Source organism: Lates calcarifer, linkage group LG1 (genome assembly GCF_001640805.2).
Source record: "Lates calcarifer isolate ASB-BC8 linkage group LG1, TLL_Latcal_v3, whole genome shotgun sequence".
NCBI lineage: Eukaryota > Metazoa > Chordata > Actinopteri > Centropomidae > Lates > Lates calcarifer.
The window spans coordinates 23,436,652-23,464,555 of record NC_066833.1 but is presented as its reverse complement, the minus strand read 5'-3'; the positions used below and the strand labels follow the sequence as shown (position 1 = coordinate 23,464,555).

Genomic DNA, 27,904 nt, shown 5'->3' with positions numbered 1-27,904 from the left:
CCGACATCGTCTTGCAGATCCATCTGAAGTCGGAGAAGCCACTTGCTGGAGGACGTTACCCCGAGGGTCAGTCACCTGTTCCAAACATAATTGTTTGCGGTAGTACACATTTAAATTTAGTTTTAACATAACTGACAAATTCATTTGTTATAGTAGCCATACTATATGTTGAACGAAATATGTTTATTGCAGCACATACCTGAACACGTGCATTTCCGCAGTCAACTATAAAGAGCTGGCCCTGTGGTGTAGCATGGATACCACTTGGCAGGGTGAGATCAGCCCGACCTGAACCCTGCTTTCCAAACTGCCTGATCAGATGAACTTCTCTGGGGTTGAATACTGAAAAGGATGGTTCTCCCTCCTCCTCCAACTCCACCAGGGCTGGCTCTCCTCTTTCTCCTCTGCCTCTCTTTGGCTCTTGAGAATAATCATCTATGACAGACATGGATAAAGACCTAGCCACAAGATGTTGTTTTGAGCCAGCCACTGTGATTTTCTTCTGTGGCTGGTGCAGAATATTATGACCTTTATATGAAGGGTATGAAAGGGTCTGTCCCATGTCCAGACACCCTGGGCCCCCTACTGAGAGCTGGTGAGGCTGAGGATGAGCTTGACATGGAGTTGAAGTTGTTACACTTCACCCTCCACACTCCTACCTGCTCATTCGAGCCTCCGCTGATCAGCGGCCGTGTCTTGTGTGTCAAGTCCACTGCAGACTTTGATAAACGGCAGTTGTAGTTCAAAGAGCCTCTGCTCATGCTGTAGTCATGAGATGGGCTAACGATGAAAGTATAGCTGGAGTCAAGGCTGTCTGTTGGTGATGGTGCTCGGCCAGAGTCACCAAGCGTCCCTAGAGAGTGTTCATCAGAGGACTGGCTGAGGCGAGAATGAGGTCGACCCCTGGAGGTGAGGTCAAGGCAGCTTTGGCTAGTCACATGCTCTCTTGGAGTCATCCTGGGAGATGTCAGGGCACTGTTGCCATACTTCAGAGGTCTGCTATTGGAATCTTGACTGACTTTTCCTTTATCACCTTCCTGACTGTCTAAACTCAAACAGTGACTCAGCTTAGCATGCTCCCATCTTCGCTCTGGTGAGGGGGACAACTTCCTACCAGAGACCACAGAAAGTGACCTCCTCTGGTTCCTGGAAGAGTGATGTTTTCCATTACTGTTCATCTTGTACACCTGTTCCTTGCCTTCATTATCCATGTTTTTAAGTACGGTAGGGACAGCCAGAAATACATCTTCCCCTTTTGGCTGAAAGGAAGCTGAGTCCATCTCGTCATCTTGGGATGACTCCCAATCAGACTGGTCACATTTTGGAAGCCAGCGACATATCTTTGTTGAGGAGAGCTTTTGCTCCTCCTCTGATTCCAGATCACTCCGGACAGAGAGGCTGATCTTTCTGACAACCCTGCCTGTTGGTGAGGTCCACCCCTGTCCTAGGGTGCTTTTCTCTCCTTCAGCTCCTTGATGGTTTGTGTCTTCATGTCGCATTTCCTGTGAATGTAGAGCACACATCTGCCCCTGTGGCCCACAGCCTCCAACATGCAGGCACAGGTTTTGTTCTTGCACACGGATATCTCCAAAAGTAACAGCATTCGGTTGGGAGCTGGGCTTGAAGTTCACTTTCTTTAGAGAAACAGAGATTTCCCAGGGTTGTAAGAACTCTGTGACCTCCTTCAGCAGTAGGTTCTGATTTGGCCCACTTTGGTCCAGACTTGACTGCTGACCCACTTCCTGAATCTGCTGCTGAAGTTGGGTTAGCTTGCGGAGCCTCTTGTCCAACAGGGCCTGGCTAACCCGGGCTGCTGCCATGTTCTCCCTCTGGACCTGCTCCAGACGCTGCTGAGTGTCCCGATGGTCTTGCTCTACCCTCTCCAGCAGGCGGCATTCTTCTCTGCGTGCTCCCAGGATTGCCCGCTCTATGCCCCGCTTCACAGATTCAGTTTCAGTTGTGTGACGCTCTTGTAGTCGACGCAGCTCTGCCTCTGCCTGGGCAAGGTCACACCGTGCCTGTGTTGCCCAGCATGGAGGGGACTGAGGCAGGAAAGCAGGGGAAGCATCATCTGACTGACGGTCAGGACTGGGGCTGTGGGCCAGGTTGGGGGAGGTGGGATTGCTTCCCAAAGGAGTTGCCACAAACATCATTACAAATGGATGGATCTTTACTTCTTTTTTAGCATTCAATTTGAGTTCCTGCAGAAAGATGTAATAAAGGGAAAGGGAATATAAATAGACACAAAATCATGAACAATGCCCTTTATTAAGATTTTATCATGAAGAGTGACATGAGAATTGATCTGTACATAAAATGATTTTGTTTTATTGCTGTATAGTAATACTCCCCTAAAACCAAAATCAACCAAAGGCTTAGATATTGTAACCGAATGAGTTTCTCCTCCTACAGTTTGACTGACTGTGCCACATTTTCTCTCTGAATGTGACTGAATATCCTCAAAACTGTTAGTGTAACCCTCGGTTTTAAGCCTTGCTGTTAATGGGCAGCACTGGTACAACGCCTGATGTTTTTGTGCAGTTTCAACATATTTTTCAAAAGATGGCCATTGGAAAGTGTTCCTCTAAAACTGGGTCACCTCCGCATGACACAGACCCAACAAATACTCACTGAATTATGAATTGGTTATAATTTGTAATGCATTTTTTGAAGTTGGTTGAATGGTGAGTAATTTATAAGCCAGTGTGTGTGTTCTTGGTAACATGAGCATCAGCAGGGGTACTGAGTGAACCCATCTAAGATAATATTAAGCACTATTCATGTCTGTAGTTTGTGATTGGTTTTATGCATTTTTAAAATTAAGGTTATTTATAAGGCTATTTCTTTTTGTAATGTTTTAAAGCTGTGTGGTCCACATATGGTGGTCTCCAGCTCCAGCTGCAGCCCCCTCATACTGTATAGCCCAATAATAAATCAATAAATATCTTAATGTCTTTTTGAGGCTGTCACTTGTGGTGTACTGGAGTAGTATGGTATGAAGTATATTATGCTAACCATTGTGACCGTGACATCCAGATAGGAAACATTTCACTACAATACAATAAAAATGACTGTCACCAGATATGATTTTCTTTAGGGAGAAATAAATGACAGACTCTGAATGTAAGAATGTAGTTAAATAAAACTCTGTGATCTGCTTCAGTCCAGCAAAGGTGATTGAGTTACCACTTTTTTAACCAGATGGGTCTTTTATTAGAGCTATTGTTGTGCTGCCAAGTGAACAGCTGCTTATGGAAAGGTGATCCATCTATGAAGGAAGGCCATAGGATAGATATGGATGTGGGCAGAAAGAAGTAGCATAGAGGAGGAAGAAAGTTTGGAGTTTTACACTGAGAAATCCATTGAGCATTTCAAATGGCGGCAGACAGCCAGAAGCATCCAGAGTGAGGGCAAGAGTGGGAGGTAAAGAGACAGCCGGAGTGTCAGCGCAACAATACTTCTCAACTCCCCAGTTCTGCAAATAGACCCCGCTTTGATATTTTATTCATGAGCAGTACAAAGTGATGTAGAGAAACGGCAGTGAAAGATGTCTGTCCTCTGTGTGATGTATTGTGATAGTACTGGAACCCCAGGGAGCCATCATATAATAAACATAAAGTAGTATTCTTACCAGGAATATATTATGAAATGTATGGCCCCAAATTATTTTTTAATATTTGAAAATCAGTACATTACCAGTCCATCCAATCCATGAATACTATGTTAAGCTGTTTTGCTTCTTTATATTTTGACAAATGTTTCTAAAATAGAAAATGAACAAGCTACTTCAACACATAAGCATTTAACACAGCTGTACAAGTACTTTGCCCATAATAAATACAGTCTACAGGGTAAGGGTCTAACAAAATTATTACTCAAATCAAAAAATATCTATTTAAATTAAGAAGAATAAGAATGATCAGACTTCTGATGCCAGCTTTAGTGCCACAATTTTTATTATTTCCCTCTCACAGCTATGTTTCATTCCATGCTAGTGAGGGTTTAATTTATCTTTATCTTAAAGCTCAAGAGGTGGCTCCAACATTTATACAGCTTCAATAACAAGTGGCCAATACTTAAACATAAACAGTATACTGTAATGTGTATTTCCCCTCAGAGTTTGTTTCAAACTAAAGACAGAATATAGCAACAGATGGCGATGGAGGCAGTTAAGGGTAAATGTCGTTGCTATCAGTGTAAAGAAAGCTAATTTATATGCTAAGGAGTTTATACAGTGATTATGAAATACTACAGTAGTGTTATTAAGTGAATGTGGTGTAAAGTAATTGGTAGATGTATCACTTAAAGCTCTATTTAATCTTATATCATGAAAGACTGTATTTAGTATATAGAAACACCTCAGTCCCTGGTTGTAAATACAAGTGAAAGTCTTTTTGATGATTATTTTTGACAGCCTACCTCCCTTTCACTGACTGAATATGAAGTGCTTTAGAAATGTGAATTGTAAATTGCGAGTCTCTGTAGGTGACATGCAAGGTTGACACATTTATCAGTAAGCTTTGGTACATTTAAGCTGAGGAAAAAATGAATTTTTTTAGAAGCAAAACAAAGACTTTTTCAACCAGGTAGTTAGTAACCATAGCTCAACTTAGCGGTATTCGACAGGTAGAGGGGTGAAGATGTTAGAGGAGAAGAAAGAGGAAGATGCCATTGTCCTCTCTGTATTTACAATAATTATGGTCCCTTGATTAGCCAGTGGTCCTAAGCGTGACCACAACCACAAACCGGACTAACTAATCCCAATCTAATTGTCTATGACCCTATGGGTAATGATTTTTCTTGCACTTTAACATAACCCTACTTATTGTAATCTAATCAATATTCTGATTGTTCAAATTGCTGGAGTCCACCAACTATCCAGTGTTTTGGATATGCTGCTGATGACTCCTTTAAGTCTTCTGGTAAGTCTGAATAATCTACCTTTTAGTGTTTGTGCCCTGTTTAGCTTGTTGTTTAGCTCTCTTTCTGGTTTCTAGTTTAGTATTGATTCGACAGGAAGGCGTTTAACAAACACCTGATTTAAGTGTAGAGGCTGTGACTTTCGGGATTGAGTCTGTCCCTCAGGCTCTGCTTGGACAGACTGGAGCAATGTCACAGTGTCAAACCAGGTGTGTTTAATTATGGCAGCGAGTAAGGTTTATTTCTTTTTATAGCTGTGGTTTGTTACCCCAAAACATCTTACCAAGGTTCTTTGACCCACTGACTAGACAAACTTAGCAGCTACAAGAAACTGATCGGCTCCATCAGATCATTTTATCTTATCTATAACTTTAATTGAAATGGCCGTAGTCGTGCTGTCAAGTTCAGAAGGAAGCGGATACTGTTACTGATGCTGCCTTTGACAAACACATTGTTAGTTTTGGGCTTCGTGTTGAAAATAACCAGCCCCTGTCTATATGAGGAAAAAATGGAGGCATAAGTGAATGCAAAGTAGGGCTATAGCAGATTAAGTGTATTTAATATTGGTGGCATTTGTATCAGGGTATGAGCAGAATTTAAGTAGCTGCTGTAAATGTGTAAATGACCTGACACATTATTAATGAAGCATACTGAGATAATCTGTTCTTCATGTGTATTACTACTTACATGTTTGATACTCAAACATTTTTGTTGACTTGGCTAAAATAATGAACACAGAGCTTTTACTTATAATAGACTGGTCGTTTGTTCTTTCGTTGTTGCGTTAAAGGAAAATATCTTTATTTCTGCCACCATGTTGAAGATAAGTGACAGGCATTTCTGAGGCACTGTGCCAATCCCATCTCTTTGTGTCACAGACAAGGCTTTCCACTCAAATTACCAAACTGCATTATAAATGAGGAGGATCCAGTTGCTCATCATGTGAGTGCTCACTATAACTGGGTCAGAAGAGGAGGATAGCCAAGGAGCAACCCAGTGTTATAACAACACGTCTGTCTCAGATTATTAAACTTAAGTAAACTCATTTAAAGTCAGACAAAACTATCAACACTTTGAAATTGGTTGTAAATAATTTGACATTTTGTGTTTGCGCTTTGATATAAAATAAACATAAAATCAAGGACAAATCATTAATCAATTTGGACTTTACAATAAAACCATGAAAATCAGATTTTGTAGTATGATTTTTAAAAAAAAAAAAAAAAAAAAAAAAAAAAGATTTTCTGATTGTGTCTTACCTGTAGTCAGGTACAAGCGCTGCTCTGACCCCATGCTCCACTCTTCTTCACCACCTCTCGCCGCTCCTTCACTTTTACCATCAACCTCTGGCACTCCCTCTGCCGTTTCCTCTCTTGTTGGCTGTTGCTAGGAGACCAGCTGACTCCAGTTTCCTCTGTATGCAAACTCACAAGTGTGCGCTGCACATTTTCCTCAGTCTTCATGCTGTGTGCTTTATGCTTTACTTAATTCCTGCTGTGTGTTGTACATAGGAGTTAAGAGAGCGATAATTGAGAGCGAGACCACACAGGTTCATGCTTGATGAATGGCCACATCTTTATGTTGTGAAATACATCTATGAGCTTCAAATTTAATGGAAATGTTCCTGTTGATTAATTGTATATTTACTTGGCCATCTGCATTCTGGCTCATACTCAGGTCTGGGGTTTGAGCCAGTTCTTGCTGCATGGACTTTATATGCTCTCAGCTGTATTTTTTATTGTCTCATTGGATCAATTCATCATTTTATCCATACAGTGTCCTACAGAGGTTCCCAGACTCTGTGGTGATGTCTCTAAATGTCTTGTACCGACTGATGGTCCAAGAGTCTAGGATTTTTAGTTTAATGTAATTTTTTCTTAATTATTAACCTATTATCAGAACTGTTGCCAATTCATTTTCTGTTAATTGACTGACTAATTATTTCAGCTCTACTGGTGACCATTTCAAAGTGTTCTAACTGAGTATGTTGTAATCGAGTCTTGAGAATTTCCCTGTATACATGATTATAACATGACAGGGGCTGCAATTTACAATTATCAATATCAATTCTCTTAATGATGATTGGGATTATTATTTGATTCTGCAAAATGTCAGAAAATACTGAAAAATACTAGTCGGTATTTTGCAGAGCCCAACTGTGACATCTTGTCGACCAATAATTCAAATTCCAAAAGATTTCATTTACGGTTCTATAAAACAGAGAGAAGCAGCAAATCATCACAGTGGAGAAGCTGAAGCCTTAATTGTTGCTTAAATGCTGCTGCGGTTATCACTGCAGATCCCCCCCACCACCTCTTCACCAGTAATGATGAAGATGAGAACCAGAGTGACAGGTGTCAAAATGTCATCGTTACATTGTTCATTCTATATGGCTTTTTATAACCAATCTTAGCATCTTAGTTTGTATCAGAGTAACTGTTTGTCTAAACTGAGCTGTGATTCTTTTCCAGGTTTGAAACCAGGATGTGCAGACGTAGGGAGACTCCATGAACCTGAAACTGAGATTAGCGTGCAGGTAAATATTCAGTTCATGTACCGGGGTGCCATTCCTGTTGTATCGCAATATGAGACTGTGGACATTTGTTTAGTGGTTTTGCTGTCTGTGTGAGAATCATTACACTCCAACAGTTTTACCTGACTGGAGATATGTTGTTTACATGGAACATGGACTAACAGGCTTCATCATTCAGAGTTCAGTCAAAAGTCAAGAAAAAAAGGACACCAGGACAAATGTGATATTGCTAGGCAAAGAATTTATAAATTAATAAAAACATTCCCTTTGTAGTGTTCTTCTGACAGCTTTTTTCCCACTTTGTATTTTTGTCCATTTTTTTCTAATGATTTCAAAATATAGAAAAATATTTCTGACAACATTCATCATTACATTGTTTTAGCGTGATTTTCATTCTGTCCTGTTTGATTATTTCACATACCTCTGCATTTCTGACCCATTGATTTCTTTTTTCTTTCTTTCTTTTCTTTTCTTTCTTTTTTTTTTTTTTTTACAGTATTTACACATTACATCATCTTTTCAGCTTCAAACAGGGGACATTAGAGCATGTTTTGCATAGATCACAGGGGAGAAATGCGAGTGAAAATTCAAAGGTTAAGTTATAGCTCTTCAAAGAAAGAAGAAACTGTACATCCCATGATGGGCCTTACAAATCAACATATGAAAAATAAAAACATGGCACAAAGTGTACATGATGTGCTGATAAATCGGCTGTGAAAACAAATTCTAGCTTTGAGATGAGGCCTTCAGGTGAAGTGTGTGAAACAGTGGATATTCATAGAGTCAAAATCACTTATGTGCATTTGTGTTGCAAAGTTAATGGGGCAGCATCGTCACAGCTTTGCCCTGTGAAGCTCAGCTGCTCTTGCTGCGTTGTGTTGCTACTTATAATTTGAAAATGTTTTTATCGTTTGTGTTTGCATTGGGGGGAGATAGAACTTCCAATCATAGCCTTGAAACAGAAGGATCTACATTATTTCCAATTTAAATTAAAGTCAGTGACAGAGGAACACTTTGGCTTGCTATTTGCAATATGTTTGCATGTACCCTTGAATATACAAAACACAGAAACTCAAGACTTAACATGCTCTGAATTTATCTGAAAGATTCTATTTTAACTGACAGAGCAATTGTAGTGTTCAAGTACATCTGTCTGAAACAGACAACAGGAAAAAACAAAACAAAAAGAAACTTAAACCGGTGACATTACACACAAATTTTTGAAGCTTAGCTTTGGGTTTACCACTCAGCACCGTCTTTGTCAGTTTACACAGTCAAAAAATATCAACATTTTTATCAAGAGGAGAAGTTGGAGTCTGAGTAGAGCTGAGGTGAGACTAGGAAACAGCTGCGATGCCAACACATTCACAAACAGAAGACTGGATACATTTAGAGGCCCTAACTCATTCTGGTACACACATTATACATTTCATTGAGAGTTCATTCATTTGGTTTTCCCTGTCACTTCTTTTTTTTTTTTTTTGGTAATGTTTCTGGGGACCATTAGAAGTTTTACAAATTAGATGTTATACTGTCAAAAAATCTAAATCGCTTTCCCAAATGCAACTTTAAATAAGTGTTGGTTTTTGTGTGTTTTTAACAGGCTGCACACCATCCCTACTGGTGTATGAACAGCTGGAGGACTCACTTCTCTACCAGCACGGAAAGCCACGTGCTGCCAAAACAACTTCCATATAGTGAGGTACTCCATCACCATAACCACATTACTCCCTCTCAGCGCTGCTTCATGCTTTCAGCCTGTCATCTGTCCCTTATACTGTAAAACCACCTCATTAATAACTGTCACTGTTATGTCTTTTCTACTCTTAAAAATGAAAAAACAAGTACATATTTAAAAAAAATAAATAAATACAGTTAGCAGTGAAGAGTGTAGACGTTTGCACTGACTAAAATCCCAGAGGATCAATGCAGACAATTCAACTCAGGGTTACTAAGCAGATTCCCTTTTCTTTCCCAATTAGGAGTGAGTTTCAAAAAACACATGTTGCTCTGTCCAAACTTCAAATCACCTCTTTAAAGATAATTCTGGGTTATTACAGCTTGTATCTTATTTTCATAATATCTGACAATAATGTAGCAGCAGTAAACTTTATCATAACGTTCCATCCTTGAACGTTTTCATTTTATTTGACAATTTAACTGTTACTGCATTATGTAGCAGGGTATTATGTAATTATATTAGGGGTTATCTGCAAGCACCCTGGACATTTAAAAAGTGCTCAGACTGTGACTACCATTAACCTGTCTATGACTGACTGGGACTGGGAGTTTCAGGAGAGATTGTCTTTGGTGTCCACAAATGACTGTAACCAACTGGAAGTGATTCTACTGAGGGGCTCGACATTTACCATCATGCTCAAAACACACCTGATCTTTAACAGGACTGTTTGTAGAAATCAGTTAGTTAACAAACGCCTCTGGCCTGTGTAGTCTCTGTACAGGGGAAACATGAGTCGTGTTCCGAACATAGAACAGACTGGATGAACAGATGGACGGACGGAAGGCAGTGCGTAAAATACAGAAGTGATCTCGCTACCAGTGTAATTAGCCAAGAGGAAACATTCAGTGTGAAACATGTTCTTGTTGTTGTTGTTTATCTCTGCAGGCACGGGGATGACTCACTAAATCACTTTAAACCTACTGCATGGAGGCTAATTTCTGCTCAGCACAGACCAGAGACAACTTAATCTACACTATTTAATTCTTATTTGATTATAAACCTGACTTTAACTGGCATGCAGAGACTCTTTAACTAATGGTATTTATAAAAAGAAACTGGGGAGGTGTTACAAAATGTGTCTAGAAATTCTGTAGAAAAGTGAGTTACAGCAGTGATGAAGTACTACATTTACAAACTGGAACGACAGTGGCTATGGCTTTGACAAGTTGAGGAGGCCTCAACTTGTTAAAAAAAATGAAAGTTGTTGTAAAAAAAAAAAACAAAGAAAGATGTATTCATTTTCAGAGATTAAGACTTTGCAGGATGGCAGGCAGTTTCTCTACTGCTGAAAATTGAGAGAATGTGCAAAAAAAACAAAAGACTTCACAAAAAGCTAGGTCACAGGTAGATGGATTTGACACTGCAGTGATACACACTTCATTTTACAGGTTCCTCTCCTAATAATTGTCTTAGAATTTCCTGGGGAGTTTACAGAAAAGAACTAGAAAATAGTTAAAATATTCTGGACCTGTAAAATGAAGAATCACCATTGTATAAAAGAAAAAAAAAAAACCTACATGCAAAACTCCAAGCCTCAAAAGGTTACTGCACGTTGAAAAGAGAATATTTTGTCTGGGTAAAAGCTTTTAACACTGTGGCTGCAACTTCATTCAACGTCAGACACAAGAAAATAAATTAAAAGTCGATCACAGCACTGGCACTGACTCCTCCACATCCTCACATACACATTTATACTTGGTACCTAACAGTGAAATGAAGAGATAGTAGCTATTACACTAATAAAAATGGGTGTTAGTGTTTAAAAAAAAAAAAAAAAATAGCAGCATGTTAAGTTCCAAGATTAACGGCTGTATGTTCAGTTTGGCCTGTCTCACCCAAAAGACACAATTTTGAAGCGAAGTAAAACCAAAACCTAAAAACTTGAAATTGCTTCTTTTTTAGCCTTGTTTTTAGCTCATAGCTTGAAATCTGTTTAAAGAAAAGTCAGTGAATGCCTCATTAGGACCTTTTGCAAGTGTCAATTCAAAGTAAATGGAAATCATGCCAAAGCTCCCTAGGAAAAAAAAAAAAAATCCTTCCCTTCTCACCTTTTTCATGCAGACTCTGTGGTCTTTTAAAAAGACTAAATGACATTAAAGGTATGAATTGTAAAGCAGTGCTGCCTTTCAACCCCACAGCCTCTTTTATGGCAACAGGTGAATGGCTTACCGATGGCCTGGAGAGTTGACATGACCTTTTAGAAAGGAGTCATTCTCTAAGATAAACTCGCATACACGACAACAGACACACCTGCTCCACCGTGTTGCTGATATGTCTAGAAAATGGTGCAAATGCAAAGGACAAACACATTTAAAATAATAATTTTTTTTGTTTTAAATGGCATCTGTTACCCAAGGTTTTTCCAGTACATTTGCGGTGCTCGTGCTGATTCACCTCTTCCAGTTATCATCTCATTCACTGATGACTAGTCTCTGCAGCAGTGGAGCCTTTCAAAAGCAAAATGGACACTTGAGGTGCTTGAATGTTACCGGGAATCGTTTCTCTGTGAGCGTTCTTTAGAGGCTAGGCCTTGATAGAGGATTAAAAAAAAAAAAAAAAAAAAAAAGCTCCGTGATGAAAACAAAGATGAGGTTGTCGTACAGAGATGGCCAAAGCTGATTGGATCACTAGCCTACGCCGTCAGTGTTTTTTCCTGCCCAACAGTTTTTGGTGTTTGTCATAATTTTGTTGATGATAAAACCCTTTTCTCCTCTGTGCCGCCTGAAAGCACCCTTTCAACTTAAGAGATAAAGAGCATCGACTAGCACCAATATGTGCACCTATTTCTTTTATCTGTGGCTTTACTGTGTCACATTATACCATGATATGGTATGTGTATGTACAAGCTCCCAAATCTCAAGAATGTACTGAGATTTTCTGTGTATAGAATGTAAATATAATACATGATATGCACAATATCATATAAGTTTACAGATGAGGAAAATTCTTCCAGTACTATAGGTATCCTATAATGATTTTGGTACAAAAATGCCACTGTTTTCCTCTTGCTTTTGTCTGACCCACTTCAGTGCTCCAGTCTGTGCTCTGGTGATGGAAGAATCCTATGTAACTTGTTTTACAGCCTAACCAAGAAGAGATGGAGGCCCAAGAGTTAGATTTGATGAGTCCGTCTATTCCTCTGCCTCCTGGCTGTGAGGGAAAGGCAGAGCGACGGCGTGCTCTTGAGCCAGGGCGGCCAGCTCCTTGAGGAACTCGCAGAAGATAACAGCACAGTAGACGGCGTTCTTCACTCGCAGCGCCTCGGCTTGCTTCTCCAGGCCAGACGCCCCTCCGCCTCCGCTGCCCCGGAACAAGGCGCTGTGCAGCGATTGGCCGCCGTCCCGTACGTGTGCGAGGGCCAGCTGAGCGGCGTGCCGAGCCCGGGTCGGGCTGTTGGTGTGACGAAGGATCAGGTCTCCGAGAGACGGTTTGCGACTCTTCACTGGGGGGGGGAACAAGTCATTAAGTAGGTAAGTATCATAGCAGCCTGAAAAGGATGTGTGACCTGAAATGAACCTGAACTCAAAGTCAACTTACGAGGAATTTACAGGCTGCTGAAAGATCAATTAAAAAAAAAAAAAAAAAAAGCTACTAAAGCAGCTTTAAGCTCAGATTATTTTAACTAATCTTTCCTATAAACGTTCACACTGATGATACTTGATACAAGTACAGTTATCTTTACTTCCCAGTGACCAGCGGTCTCAGATGTTCTTTGTACAAATCCATTCTAATAATGTCAGTAACACTGCACAAGCCTGAATTAAAAAGGTTATTGCTGTTCGACCCTTTTGATTCATAACTCTGGTCTCCTTAGAAAGCTAAAGCTTTACAAACATTACAGAGGCACAGACGTGGCAGAAATTCAAGTTTCTCTGCTGTACCTATTCTTCATATTTGTCATAAAAGGACTGTAGTAGGACATTTTGTGTGGAAAACGTGGTGAAGCCATAGCAACAAGTCTGACCCAGTTCTGTGTCAAGGTACAATTTGTCATGATTGTGAGTTGTCTGAGTCCTGCACAGTCCAGAACACACCTAAAGTAGCACCATAAAGCCCAATATGTCCCACAGTGATTTTTAAAAAAAGAATTTTTAAAAAATCTTTTAAATGAATTATTTTTTTATTAATTCCTCTGTTTTTAATTCTGTAAAGCACTTTGAAACCGCTCCAGTGTTTGAGCTGTGCTGGATAATCAATAATCCCTCCGTTTTTTTATAGGGGAGATTTTAGACTAATACAAAAATAAAAACAATCACATTTTTTAGGCCTTTGCTTTTTGTTTTGTACAAACACCCAAGGAGGTGGTTCTGTTGCAGAGCACAGCTATAACCCTGCCCAAGCCTGTGTCTGTGTTTCTTCACTCACCTAGTGAATCAGAGCGCCGCAGGGTGGGAACAGCTGCAGGCGAGTCAGTCCAGTCCACTTTGCCTCGGGCCACGAGGTACTGCTGGGCTTTCTTCAGCATGGCAGGGAAGTCCTCGTGGGAGGCTGCAAACGCCTCGATGCGGTTCTTAACAGAACCTAGAACCTGAGGTGAATCAGGGAGTAAAGCTTCACAGTCTCAAAACAGCTGTCTTGTTTTTGTTGATTACTGCATCAGCAAATTTATTTTAGGACTTTAGGACAGAGTGTGACATAGAGGGTAAGACTAACAGTCTGAATCCGTCCCAAGGCTGCAGTTTCCACTGAATGATACTGAGGTGCTGAATGGAAAGAAAGGAAGTATTGTGGTTTTGTTAGGATAAAGACTGCGAGAGTGCCGCTAAAGAAAAGGCCATGGGGCCACTTGAATTGAAAGGATTTACCTCACTGTGATTGTCAATGTGTTCACTGTGTGAATGAGTCACTCTACCAAAGCTGAGGCGCTACATTTTTTTACTACCCAATCAATTAGGTGTGCATTTACAGTATCATTAGCATATTTACAGGAAAAGAATATGGCAAGAAACTCTGTATGCAAATATGGCCGTGGGCCTGATGCTTTTGGAACAGGAGCTAGCACAGAAGTGAGGTGGGCTGGACTACATCTAAAAACAGGAACCTAAAAACTGTCATCACTTCAAGAGCAAATACAGAAACCATTTTTAGTTAAATGTAGAATGTAATGTAAGGCGTGTGGGGCAGTGTGTACCTGGATCAGTGACTTGACACTGGGCTGGAAGACCATGTTGGTGTTGAGCAGGAAGGAACGTAGGAGGGGCTGAGGATAGCAGGCCAGCTGGGCCACGATGCCGGTGAGCAGGATGTTGACGTACAGTGAGTTTTGGAGCATGTTCTCCAGCTTGGCAAACAGAACCACCATGAATGGACCTGCGGAGAGAAAGATAAATGAATCATTGGATGGGAAGCTGCAGCACGCAACTTGAGCTGAACTGCATGTGAACTGTCAGGATGAAATCAGAGGTAAAAACTTCAGTTATTTTCTTTTAAAAATGACTGAAGTGGTGTGGAGGCTGTTAGACTGCGAATAACAGGCAGCAGGTTGCTGTAACAGCTTGCAGAGGTTAAATGGGGACAATTTAACTCTTTAGCAGTGCTGCCATTGTGAGTAAAACAACTATAAACTGTGGACTTAATGGAAAGTGTACCTGCAGAGACATTCAATTCAAAGAAAAGAAATGGTTTCTTCTAGAATATTGCTGCTACAAATTTTAGTAAGTATGACCTCAGTACCCCCCACAGCTTCAGTGATTTAACATGATGAAAAGGTCATGTTAAACTGCTGCAGTTGAAGTACTTTCAGCTCAGGAAAGAATAACTTTATTTTTCAGGGTCTGAGTCAGGTTCACATCCTGTTTGACACAGTATACAAAAAACAGTATGGGGGAATATCAGCCCTGTCAGGTAATCACTGGTGGATTTTTAATAGGGCTGATAAGGACCTCTAGAAACCAAGAGACTTTGGATGGAAACAATAAAACTGCAGTGGGAAAATATGAGAAATGTGGGTGGCGATAAAGATTAATTGATGCAAATCAGAAAACCAATACAAGAGACAGAGCTACTCAAACACAGAACCAATCCAGACACAAAATTCAGAAAGAAAAATGGTACAGTTGCATCCTACATAGGGATTACAGCCAAAAACTGCAGCCTGTTTTTTTTTGTGTGTGTGTGTGTGTGTGTGTGGGAGCAGATATTTCATTTTCTGGGGCATTTTTAATTCCAGTATTTGAAATAAAAATTTTAAAAATAAGAGATTTATTTTAGTCACTTTTGATTGTTGAAAAATAAAAATATCAAATCTGACTGGGCGAAAATGTACTAAATCAGCTTTGAGCTGCAGATTGTTACAAAAAGAGAAAAATAAAATAAAAAATACCATCGGACAATGACAACCCCACTCTGCACTAATAATAATAATAAAACTACAGCTGATAAAAACAGCCAGTAAGTAAAAGTAATGGAAAACATACATGCACTAATAATAAGACAGTATCAGCAATGTGTCTCACCTGTGTATGGCTGAGAGGCAGGCTGATTTAGTGGTCTGGCAGGACTACAGAGGCCAACCACAGACCCCTCTACCTTTGTGTCCCCTGTCAGCTTGGCCTCCGGGGCCGAAGACAGCTGTAGTTCCTCCTCCTGCCGCTCAGCGGTCAGGGACTCTCTGGCTGTCTCCTCGTGCTGACAGGCCGCTCTGCTGCGTTCCTTCACCCGGTCCTCCAGCTCCCGCAGTTCCTGCGTGAAGGCCTCAATGCTGATGCCCTGACCGTTGGAGTCTCCGGGGAGCTGTGGGTCTTCTCCTGGCGCCTGCTCCAGCAGCTCCTCGATGAGGCTCTCTACAGATTGTTGTGTCTGGTTGGCTTCTGGAAGATCTGAGGTCGCGCTGTGCAGGTTTGAGGTGTCGCTGATCAGCAGTTTGGTGTCAGATGTTGGCGGGGGATTGGAGCTCTGTGAGGGGATCTGGTTAGGGCAAAGAGATTTTGCATCGCTGATATCACTGTTGCTAAAAATGGACTGCGGGAGAGTGGTGCAGCTTTGGGAAGGGCACGTGACGAGGGATCCGTTTTGATTCGCGTTTTCATCTAAATACTGCTGCTCCCCCAAGTCTCTCTTCACTTTCTTTACCTCCAGGCCTCTGTCCCGACTGTCCGAGCAGCCGTCCCCCTGTCCCATCGTTCCGTTATACATGGCCTGGTAGCTGACAGTGATGGCAGAGGTGGGAATGTGTGGAGCTGGGGACGAGGCGGGATGGGGAGTTGACAGAGGGGCGGCTGAAGACGACGAGGACGGGACGAGAGGAGGCACGGGTTTTGGCAGGAGCTCCTCTCTCTGCAGGCTGCGTTTCTTGGAGCGCGGAGTGAGGCTGATGCAGCTGTTTTTGCCAATCGTAACGTCCCACTCGCCGCTGTCCCGCTCCGAACTGCTCCACTCGGACCGTGCTGCCGCCACAATGGCCGCCCTCTGCTGGCCAGGAGGGGTGTTACCGCCTCCTCCCTGCTGGAAAGAGAAGTGCTCAGGGAACATAACCATGGAGGGGTTGGAGGTAGGGGGAGGCGGTGGAAGAGGCGCCGTGCTCGGGGAGGGGTTTTCTCCGTCGTACGGTGCCGACCAGTCACGACAGGCCCAGGAGCAGAGCTCGATGCCCCGCCGGGCATCTTTGAGGTACTCCAGGTAACCCGAGTCCCATTCCAGACACTCCGTGTGTGTCTGCTGCTGGTGCATCGGGCTGTCGGGGGACAGGGGGTGCGAACTGGCGGGACCCGACTGCAGCGGCTCCATGCTGGTGGGGGTAGAGGGACCCCCTCCTCCTGATCCTCCTCCACTGCTCTGTTGGCGGATGAAAAAGGATAAACGGGACGGGGTACTGGGTCTGTGCGGGGCCGGTGACTCTGTGCTCGGACTGTTCAGCACTGTAGGATGACAAAATACAAACAAGCTTTGAAAAGTAACCATCAAGTGACCATCATATAAAATATGTTTGTCTTTACAATCCTGTGTACAACCCTTTCTACAGAGCCCAGTATTTGTCATGACTCAAAAACATTTACATTCATAGTTTATGCTCTTAAAATGATTCATCTGTACACCTACTCCCTTACTGACGAATGTCGAATGGCGCCCCCTCAAATCAAGAAAAAAAAAAAAAAGATCACTAACGCTGCACAGTTAGAGAAACATACAGTTCCACATGATGGATGGGGAAAAAAAGTGACTATGTTTTGACTGTTTGAATGGCCATAATTGTTCGCTTCATGTTTACAGTCACAAATGTTAAGTGTGTATTGTTCCTTCTCCACAGGTGTTTGCTGCTCACCTTTGCCCCAGAATGCATTATCGTCATCCCGCTCAGCAGAGGGCGCCGAATTCATCCGGCAGCACTCCGGGATCAGCGACAGGAACTTGTCCGCTGACTTTCCATAGATGTCAGTCTCCCTGATGGCACGACGCTGACTCAACATAACGTGGGTACAGGGCAGTAGATACCTGACAGTAAGCACACATACCGATTCATTTGCATTTACATCTTAAGGCTGTGAGGCATAAGTTATTATTTGGAAACCTTAACAGATAGATAGTACGACTAAAAACAGGTGATGGGTGGGCGAAAATATTCTGTGACATGTAAATTAGGGATGCACCGATACCGCATTTTTTCAATCCAATAACAAGTACAAGTACTTACATTTGAGTACTTGCCAATACCGAGTACCAATACGAGTACTTATTAATGCCATTACACTTCATACATTTACTTGAAAACGTGTTTTATTTTCATCAGATATTGTTTCATTCTCTGGCTGTAAGAAATTGCTGTGACTGACCCTAACCCTCTTTGAACTCGGCGTCATGTTTGTTTTTTTAGATGTTTTATCAGATTGCTTGTGTTGAAAGTACTCGCTTTCGTCCCTCCAACTTTGCAGAGCATAATTTGCAGTCCGCTTTACTTTTGTCACCATCATCCACTTTGAAATACCTCCACACCGCCGACATTGCTCTCCTTGCTCTCAATTAGCACCTGACGGCCCAACTGAATGTCTCGCTGCCGTAAAGTGGTATCGGGTGCTATGGTATCAGGACACTTTTATGAATACGAGTAGGAGTACAGGAACAGGGTATCGGACAGATACCTGATGCTGGTATCGGTGCATCTCTAATGTAAATAAACCCTCAGTTAATCTGAACGAAAAATATTTACAACTAGATCTGTGTTTGCATATTAAATGAGCCAAATTAAAATTAAACACTTGGAGAAGATGCTCAGATGTGCAGACACACCTGAGAACGAGCTGCAGCATGATGTCTTCACAGTGCAGAGAGAGCAGAGTTCTGAAGAGGCTCAGCGACACCATGCAGAGCTGCAACACACACATTTTGGAAAAGTAGTTGGAAAACAGTCATCATATGGAGACATGTAGTTTATGTCACTGTCGATGTATACTGACACAGGCAGACAGTGGAATTTTGTCGATAATGATAATCACTTACTGAAATGGAGACACTACATATAGGCAATCGTAACTGCCTGTGATTTAGATTCAGTTTAAACCACAAACAATGGATACATAAACTTCTGTTTCATCGTGTTTTTGTCACAGTGTAGTTGTACTTGTCATGAAGCATTTTATCTTTTATCAAGTGTGGCTCAAGCGACAGCTGGCTTACAGGTTTGTACAGCATTCAGAGGTTTGCTCGCAGGATTTCTGACAGACAAATGGTTCTGACCAATACTACAAAAAATACCCTCATTTTTGTTTGTATTGTTCTTCTCTACAGCCTTTGAAAATGCTGTTTTGACCACAGTAAAGATGAGAGTCATTGTGAAGGACTGGGATTTCCGTCACAAATTTCAAAGGGAGAAACTAGTGACATAATGAAGAAGTTTCTCTTTCTTTTTCCTCAAACACTGCGATTGTCTCCCAGAGACCAGAATGTGTTTATTTTGAGGTTATGAAGAGTGTATGAAACTGGAGATTGTGAACACACATTTCACCCTGGATTGCTTATAAACTAAAATCGATGTGCAACACGACAGTCAATAGATGCAGCAGACTTGATGATATTTACTTTCCATGTTTGTTCTGAGAAAACAAATCATTCTGTATTCTGCCGCAGTCATTTTCAATCAATATCTGCTCTCAGCCCACTCACCACCCACACAGCAGGGATCATATGAGGCTCTATCACACAAATACACACACACACACACACACACATATATATATATGTATATACACAGACCCTTGAATTGCTGCTAATGCGCGTGAGCAGTGTGTCCAGGATGGTGTCGTTGTCGTGGCGATGCAGCAGGATGAAGCGAAGGAAGGTTTTGAGGAGGGAAGTCTCCGTCACACTACGCAGGAAAAGGTCCAGGTAGGCGGTGCTGGCGATCATCTCATCCACCGACGACTAGACACACACACACACACACACACACACACACACAGAAATCTGTATGAAAACCGCAAAAAAGAGCACTGTGACAAATGTCCCATGAATAATATGAAGTCTGAGATTAAAAACTTTTTTTTCATACACTGTGAAATAACTTTGACTGACTCGTCTGTTAAAGAAAGTAAAGCAAACAAATCAGTTCACACAATTGTTTTATGTCTCCTGCTAATTCACTTCAAACACATGAGAAAAATGTATTCCAGTAACTCATGGAGCCACGAGTGGTTCATTTCCACCTCAGCCAGTTTACCCAAATCACAAACAATCCCACACACCCTCAATGGCATCTAGTCATGCAGATACTTTGTGGTGCTCAAGCCTTGCAAAGTAGAACATTTTTCTTCTGTAAAAATAATTCCTGTGTCGAGGTCTGTGATTATCCAGATTATTTCTGCCACCCAAAACCCTTCCTACCTTATGCAGGGCAGGGCCCATCACAGGTACAAGGAATCCATTGTGGAGGTAGTCCAGGAGCTGGCACCGGACCAGGGGATGAGCGACCTGCACCACGGCGTTGCAGAACTCCAGCGAGTTCATGAACAGTACGAGCGACGACACGCCCATCCAGTCCTCCCGCCGCAGGGCGTGCCAGTCGTCTCCTCGAACCTCGATCTTCCTGGGCAGGGAGGAGTAGAGAGCGCTGAGGCCGGTCGCTAACACCTGAGGAGAGGACAGGGAGGCTTCACATCAGATTCCTGATTCTCAACAGCTCCAGTGGGTCAGCAGGTGGCTGCGACAGGTAGGAATGTTTGTTTCCTTAAAGCACAATGACTTTAAAAACTGAGAAAAAATGAATCCAACGCTAAATTCTAAACAAGAACTGACACAATAAGTTGATTAATCGATTAGCAGATTGACCAAAGATGAACCAGTGCCTACAATATATCAGCGTGCCCTTTAGGAAGTTATGATTTAATGAATTTGTTAGTTTCATACTACAGATGATCTATCAATTAAAATGATCAGAATCTGAGGTAACAGTAACTTGCAGCTCCATAACACATCCTCTGTATACTAACCATTTAGGATTTTGTCAAAATGGTTTCATGAATCGTTGAATTCACACATTAACAATAAGACCGGTGTGAAAATACAATGAAAGAACAATAACATACCCTGCCTTCCCTGTTTCAGTCCAGAGATAGCATGTTTATAATATATACATGATAACTGGGTTTAGATAAGCAAAATGACTCCCCAGAGTGCATAGACATTAGAGGTGCGTCATGATTTTCAGGTTTACAGATAGTCATTAATTCTTATTTATTTATTTATTTTTTAATCCAATAGTTTAGATGACTATTGGCTGAAAAATGTATTTTCACTTGTTTTTACCAATGCCTGGTAGTAAGAAACAAGGTAGCGGTAATGTAACAAAGCTGTTTGCCAACTGCTATTAACAAAAGAGGAAGAAGGTGTTACCACCAGGTGCCTGTAAAACTTGTGTGGCAAAGGATACTACAGCTGTCAAAAAGCTGCAGTGCAAAACTGTGCCTGGTGAAACAAGCTAATGACTGGGTCTTGCTGAAGACATTTATGAAACTTAATTTTTTTTCTGTCTTGACCAATAAAAATATATAATTGAGCCCTGATTAAGTTAAGCAATTCATCAATCAGAGTTCTTCTGAAAGGAGCTGTGCACTGAGATTGCAGGATGGGAAACAAGAGCACTGCTTGGAGTAAGAGGGTTAGTGCAGTTATGCAATAATATATATTTCTACTTCCAAAAATGTCAAATAAGAATGTGTGAGAATGCACAGCAGGAAGTGAGCCGGAGAGGACTGCTTGGTCCTTGATGCCACCTCCACTGGTCCTTCCAGCCTCTAACTAGGTCAGACTGAAGCCTGCTAGGAAGTAGGACGAGCAGAAAATAGCCGAGCTAGCTCTTGCAGCACCACAGTGAAAATGTAGAGGACAAGAATCCTGACCACAGCATTAAACCACAGACGTAAACATCACCCAACACCGTCGCCGTGAATTGTGACCAGATTTTGGCAGTCGACACGGGATTTAGAACGATTGGTCCTGATATTCAAATGTATGCAAACACACCTTCACCTCACACTGAGTCACCATCAGAATGAAATCCTGTGGGTAGCTACCTATTTAATAAATATACTGCACATAAGAAAATATGGCTCTTTAATTACATCTAGTGGCAGCTGTAGGAAACTACAGTAAAACAGATAGATAGCTCTCTGGCCCTCCTACACACACTCCTGTTACTTTTGGCTTATTTACAGACTTAGTGAAAATCCATAAGAACGAAGTGTGTTGTTATTTTACTTAAAACTGAAACACCCCAAGAAAGTCCAACCTCAGTCTTCAGTTAACTTTTTTTCTTTTTTAAAACGTGATTAATTTCATCTGGATTTATTTATTTTATCTATTTATTTACTGAGGTGTGTCGCTCTGTGAGCAGCACTGTGGTAAAGTTTCAGTTAGATTTGTTCCTGGAAATTCAGACCTTACTGATTTGTATAAAGCAGCAGCAACCACAGCAGAAGGGAGTCTGTATGATACAGACGATTTTCAATGTGAGTATTTATCTTAAACATGTGATGTTAACGTGTGATGTTGGGTGAGGTGGTTATTTTTTAAGACGTTTACAGGAAGGCCGTCTGAGTTGAGACAGGGCTGATAGGATGTAGATAAGGATGAATGGTCTGTCAGAATGCATAGTCATCTCCTTCCCCTTCCATTATCACACATCATCACTGATGCACCAGTGAGACAGCACACACACACACACACACACAGTCTTAAAAGCAGTGCTGAAAACAAGCCAGGGTACCTCATTATGAGCTGTCCTCAGCTATCACATCATTAAAGAGTAGGTTGTGTTCATGTGTTCATCCGACTGATGGCCCTTTTCTGAGACCCAAAATTGACCATCAATAATAGATCTGAGTTTGGTATTTTATGTGTAGTATTGCATGGGAAGATGAATTAGAATTAAGACAGGAGTGGAATAAAAGCATCAAAGAAAAGAAGAAGCTCAGTGGATAGAAACTGAAAACTAATCCTGAGGATGTTAAAAAAACCATTGAACCCAAATGAACAGATCTACGCTTCAACTGTTAATTGTTACCGGGCAAAAGTAGGAATTCTCAGCGATGTAGCGTGCCACGGCCTCGTGGCTGGCCGAGGCCGCCATGACCAGCAGCAGCGCGTCTCGGGCCTGCTGTCCGATGGCTCCATCCCGGTGGATGAAGGGGACGAGGAGGGAGAAGATCAGCAGGTTGGTGGAGCCCTGCTGGGCTGGTGCTGCCCGGAACAACATCTCTAGAACCACTGGCTGCCGGGCCATGGTCACACAGACCTGAGTTGAGAATTTAAAGAGTCACAATTTTTGCAGAGTGCAGTGTAAAATAGGACAGTTGGCCTATAGTGGGTAGACCAGAAAATCTGCGTAATATTACAAACAAACAAGCAAGTTCTTGTTCAAATTGTAGGTACCTATACATGCATTAGAGCAGTGGAACTCTGGGGGCTGAGTGTACCTGGTTGAGCAGCAGGACCAGGCTGTTTTCCAGGACTGAAGGACAACCAAGTTCTGGGTCAGCGCAGGCTCCCAGCAGCCTCAGCAGGGGGTGGAGAACGGCTGTGTGCTGCAGCAGAGGCTGCTGCGACTGGCCGATGAGCATCTCGAACAGCTTGAGCAGTGCCCCCTGGCTGTCTGGGTCCAGGCCGCGGCGGAGATGCCACTGAACCAGGCACTCCAGAATATTCTCGGTGACCACCAGCTCCAGTATGGGGCCCATGGGCGGCACGCCGGCACCTCCCTCTGGGCTCTCAGCAGGCTTCTCCTCCGCCAGCAGACATAGCATCTGGTCTGTGTGATTCCTCACCGCGGTCAGATCGTCGCTGGATGATGACGGCTCGTGCTGCTCCAACACCCAAGAGACCTGCGTAAAGGAACAGTGTTTTAGTGTGATATTGAACTCTTAACATTTCCGTCCTTGCATAATAAAATACCAAAAGTGAAGCTTCCAACGGGCATTTCAGGTGAGCTCTGAACAAGCCTTGAATTAAGTGTGGTAGGTCATCAATCTAGTCAGGTGTAAATAATAAAATTAATGATGGCTGAATGTCATGTAACAGTGGCTGTATCCAAACCAATATAGGGAGAGGTGAATGAGTGAACAAGGGGATGATTTGGGGACACAGCCAACTTGGAATAGAGGGATGCTTAAATGGAGCATAGCCTCCATTAACACCTGTACTTTTTCTACTGTGACAAGTCAAAATGTTTGCTGTGAAAAAAGGCAGTTGACAGATGTCAAATCTTTGCCCCTTTTGTTGAGTTGAAAAATGTGTAGGCTGTATTTTCTACCCATAATATCTTTTTTTTAAAAAACAAGCGCTTAACTTCCATTTATTACAAAATATTTTTACGTAATTATCTGAATTCTAAAATGTACTGACAGATACTGTGCAGGCAACAAAAAGTCACTGGCACTGCAGTACTGTTATTTTATATGATAGAATGGAACTGAATTGTGTAAAAAAAAAAAAGAGAGAGAGAAAGAAAGAAAGAAAGAAAACGAACAAATCTGACAAGCCAGGGTTTCAAAACATTTATCAAGAGGTCTAGTAGTCAGCATGACAACAGCAATGATGAATGTGTAGATCTGTGATCTGCCTGTGCAGATAAGAGATGTGCCTCTTTGTGTTTTAGCAGCTTGAAGTGTGTGGTAGAAACATGCTCCTGTTACACAACACATTTGTGTATAAACACACTTTCCCACAAAAATGTTTTATTTTCTCACATGTAACTGAATAATCAGAGCATACTGTCCACCGCTGCCTTCCTCTTCTTAAAAACCATAAAACATGACAGGTTGCTGCAGTTTACCTCCACTATGTACATAAGGCTCTGTAACCTATGACTGGACGTGAGCCAGTCCACTGTTGAAGCAGACCACCTGACCACTCTCATCAACACTGGCACAGCCAACTCAGTGTGTGAACATCCACAGATAATTATTCACTAAAAAGAGCCTTGAAATTCTAACTGGTCGCTCTCCAGTTAACAAAAAGTGAACATTGAATTTTAACTGTGTGCTGCTCAACATACAACAGAGAGGGCAAGACATGCCAATAAATGCCTAACATATTACGAGTTAACTGATGAACAGAAAACCAATTTTTGATTGATGAAAAAAACATAGCAAGCGACAATATTAATTGAGTGTAGCTTCTCCAGTGTGAGGGTTTTCTGCCTCTGTCTGGTTTAGATCATTGTAAACTGAATATGTTTGTTGGACAAAATATCTTAAGTCGGTCAAAACAAAGAATTTGAGGAAGTCACCCTGAGCTCTGGGAAACTGCGATCATTACTTTTTTCACTGGTATCTGGTGTATCAGATAGACCAAATGATTATAAAGAAATAAAGTTTTTTTTATGTGATGTGCACAGGGATTTTAGTTTTGATGCACCCAACTATCACTGGAGGATACTGAAGAAAACTTAAAAATGTAATGATTCTCAGGTAAGAGCTGAAGTTACACTTGGGAGTTGATTTACTGACATATATGACGCATGACGGATACCTGCGTGACATCTTGTGATATCCTGCTTAGTTTGTGTAAGTAACACTGAATCATATCTGTGTGTTTAGATTTCAGAAGAAGATTTAAGGCACTAAGGGTTTTAACCTTAATGTTCTCCATGCTTTGTGTGTTACAGGAGCTGCTGACATAATAATCCAAACCACTTAAATGCAGGGGAGCATATGAAGTTGGTGAGTAAAATGTAAATCAGCAAAAGTAATATCAAGGTTGTAAAAAGTGAACGTGTACAGTCATTATCATGACAGAGTGTGTCATTGCAGCGAAATTAAAAAGCAGCTCACCTGTCTCCAGTGGTTCTCAAACACCATGAGGCAGGTCTCCGGGTCAGCGGTGCAGGGGCTGGAGGGGGCGGCGCTCCGACTGGACCGACTCCCGGGACCCCGCGGATTCAACCTGCTCAGCCAGCTCATTCTGGACCCAGTGGGAGGCAGGTCAAAAGTCACAAGAGCTCAAAGAGGAGGGAGGGAAGTTCCAGTAAAAAAAAAAGGTCAGAGTAAAACAGTAAAACAGAAAGCAGAAAGAGGGAAGAGGAAAAGAAAAAGATGATGTGGGGAGGAGATCGAGAGAGGGAGGGGAGATGGGTGATAAAGGGGAGGGAGAGTGTATCCGAACAGAGAGAAGGAGGCGGAGAGAGGTCGGCTGAACGGGCCGTCGCTGCCAGTCAGTGTATGTCTAGGAAAAGCCCACTTGCTGCTTCAGAAACTGTGTGACCCTGTCCTCCCTGTAGACCCTGTCATCCAGTCTGAAGCCAACACCACTCCATAGCCAGTCAGGACGGGCACTCTGTGCTGTGTAAACAAACAACATACACACGTGTTAACCTTTTCCTCATTATAACACCAAACCTAAAACTGGATTAGTATGGGCTACTGCAGTGTTATACCCTACAATTATACAGGTATTTTTAATGTCAACAATATGGATCAAATATCCTATCACAGTACGTGTCAATTTATAATCACACTACATTAATATTCATTGTAAAGTTGTATGTTTTCTTGAACATATTTAAATATAAAATAACCAGATGGGAACATCTAAAAAATTAAAATACTTAATCACACTGATGGAAAAAAAATAGTAAATCCATTATTTCCATTCATTCATTTCCACTCATTCACAGAATGGTATGATACAGCCAGACATATTGAAGTGACAGCTTCACAGCTAAATCCTTGTCAGCGTGCGTTGTTCTGCCTTCCAACCCTATAAAACACCCATTCATTCTGAAATGTATTATTGGTGGTTTTTTCTGTGTTTTCCCTAAACAAACATAAGTCAGCCTCTACAGTATGCTGTTTCCACGGAAACCATTTTGTCCACCTACAGCCAGTCTGTCTGTTATGGATGCAGATTTCACCCACTGTTGCTGCTTTATTCGCCGACCGACTTAATGACGGAGAGATCGTTAAAAGCCAATCAGAACATGAAAGTCTGTGTTAAATGTCGCTCTCACTCATGTCAGTTATTTGACCCACATTTATTTAAATAAAATTATTTCTTTATTTAAATCTGAAATCTTACCATCCACTAACTTTTTCTCAACAAACTGGTCAAAAAGGAAGGTTAAACAAAACATTTTACTGGCTTTACTGAAGGGTATAAATTCGATCAGACTCTACATGCAGTAAACAAAAAAAAAAAAAAAAAAAAAACATAATCCATTCTGCATCAAGGTTGTAGCTTGTAGGGTAAAAACATAAAATTGTCTGCCCAGATCTCCAGAGTGAAGACTTTTTGAGAATATGAGCGACTCTACATGGTTGCATGTAAATGTGCTTTCTGTATGTTAATCAGTTTTGCATAATATCACAAGGGAGCAAAGATAAAAGCAGCAGCAGCCATGCTTCAGTCTGGGCAAACTCAAGCCTTCAGCATGTCATTTTTAATCAGGGACACCTCTGACGTGACACTGTTATACTGAAGAGATGGAGGCTCAGCAAGTCGCACTGTTGTAGACTTCATCCTCTGATTATTACTTAAATCCCTATGCCCTTACTTTACCGCTCTCATAATTCATTGAATAGACAAGAGCCTCACTCTGACTGTTTTTTTTTTTTTTAGAACTTTCAGAAACTTTTGAGTATCAAATACTCTCCACTCGTAAATTTTAAAAACATTCAGTTTTTCCACCACAGTCAGCAGCTAAATACACTACTTCACATCTTCACAGTTCCAAACATATCAGCCCCGAGGAGCGTTTTTAGTGATTTATTGTGAGGATTATTTAGAAATGACTGAACAGATGGATCCACAGTGGAGAGGTGGATTATGCTGCAGTGAAGTGGTTTTGATGTTTTGATGCCTTTTTTCCCTGCCGCTACTATTTGATTCTCGCTGTGGTATTCCTTTAAGAGAAACCTTTCTTCAAAGTTAGGTTTCTGCTGGAGAAACCTGATTTCACTGTAATGCATTTTAGTTCAAAGTTAATGCCAAAAGCCCTGAAACTTGAAATCTAGTTTGGTTTCACTTCTGATGTGTTAGAATAAAAGATCATTCATAGGTTCACAGGAAGAGCACGTAAGTAACTGTAAAAGGGAATTACAAACATATTTTGTTATTATTTGCGGCCACATGATGTGGACTGAAGTCACATGATTTGGACTGAGTAACAGACCTGATGACTTCTGGCTTAGCTTCCCTAAATCAATAAGGCACCATGTTTTTTCTTAATACAGCAGCTGTATGAGTATCAACAACCCTATCAAAGGCAGGTAACATGTAACGTCCGCATT

General features: G+C 41.6%; 1 protein-coding gene across 1 annotated transcript; it reads right to left on the bottom strand.

Moving 5' to 3' along the window:
- Window positions 1-7,677: 7,677 nt before the first annotated feature.
- fhip1b (FHF complex subunit HOOK interacting protein 1B) lies at window positions 7,678-25,953 on the bottom strand. The gene is made up of 11 exons (XM_018702743.2): window positions 25,451-25,953; window positions 23,096-23,500; window positions 22,684-22,914; window positions 20,007-20,252; window positions 19,380-19,547; window positions 18,417-18,496; window positions 17,455-17,624; window positions 15,650-17,050; window positions 14,326-14,504; window positions 13,560-13,722; window positions 7,678-12,636 (listed from the first exon to the last, which is right to left on the bottom strand). The coding sequence occupies exons 1-11, from the start codon at window positions 25,577-25,579 to the stop codon at window positions 12,326-12,328; spliced, it is 3,483 nt and encodes a 1,160-aa protein (XP_018558259.1). The 5' UTR covers window positions 25,580-25,953; the 3' UTR covers window positions 7,678-12,325.
- Between the last annotated feature and the right edge of the window lie 1,951 nt (window positions 25,954-27,904).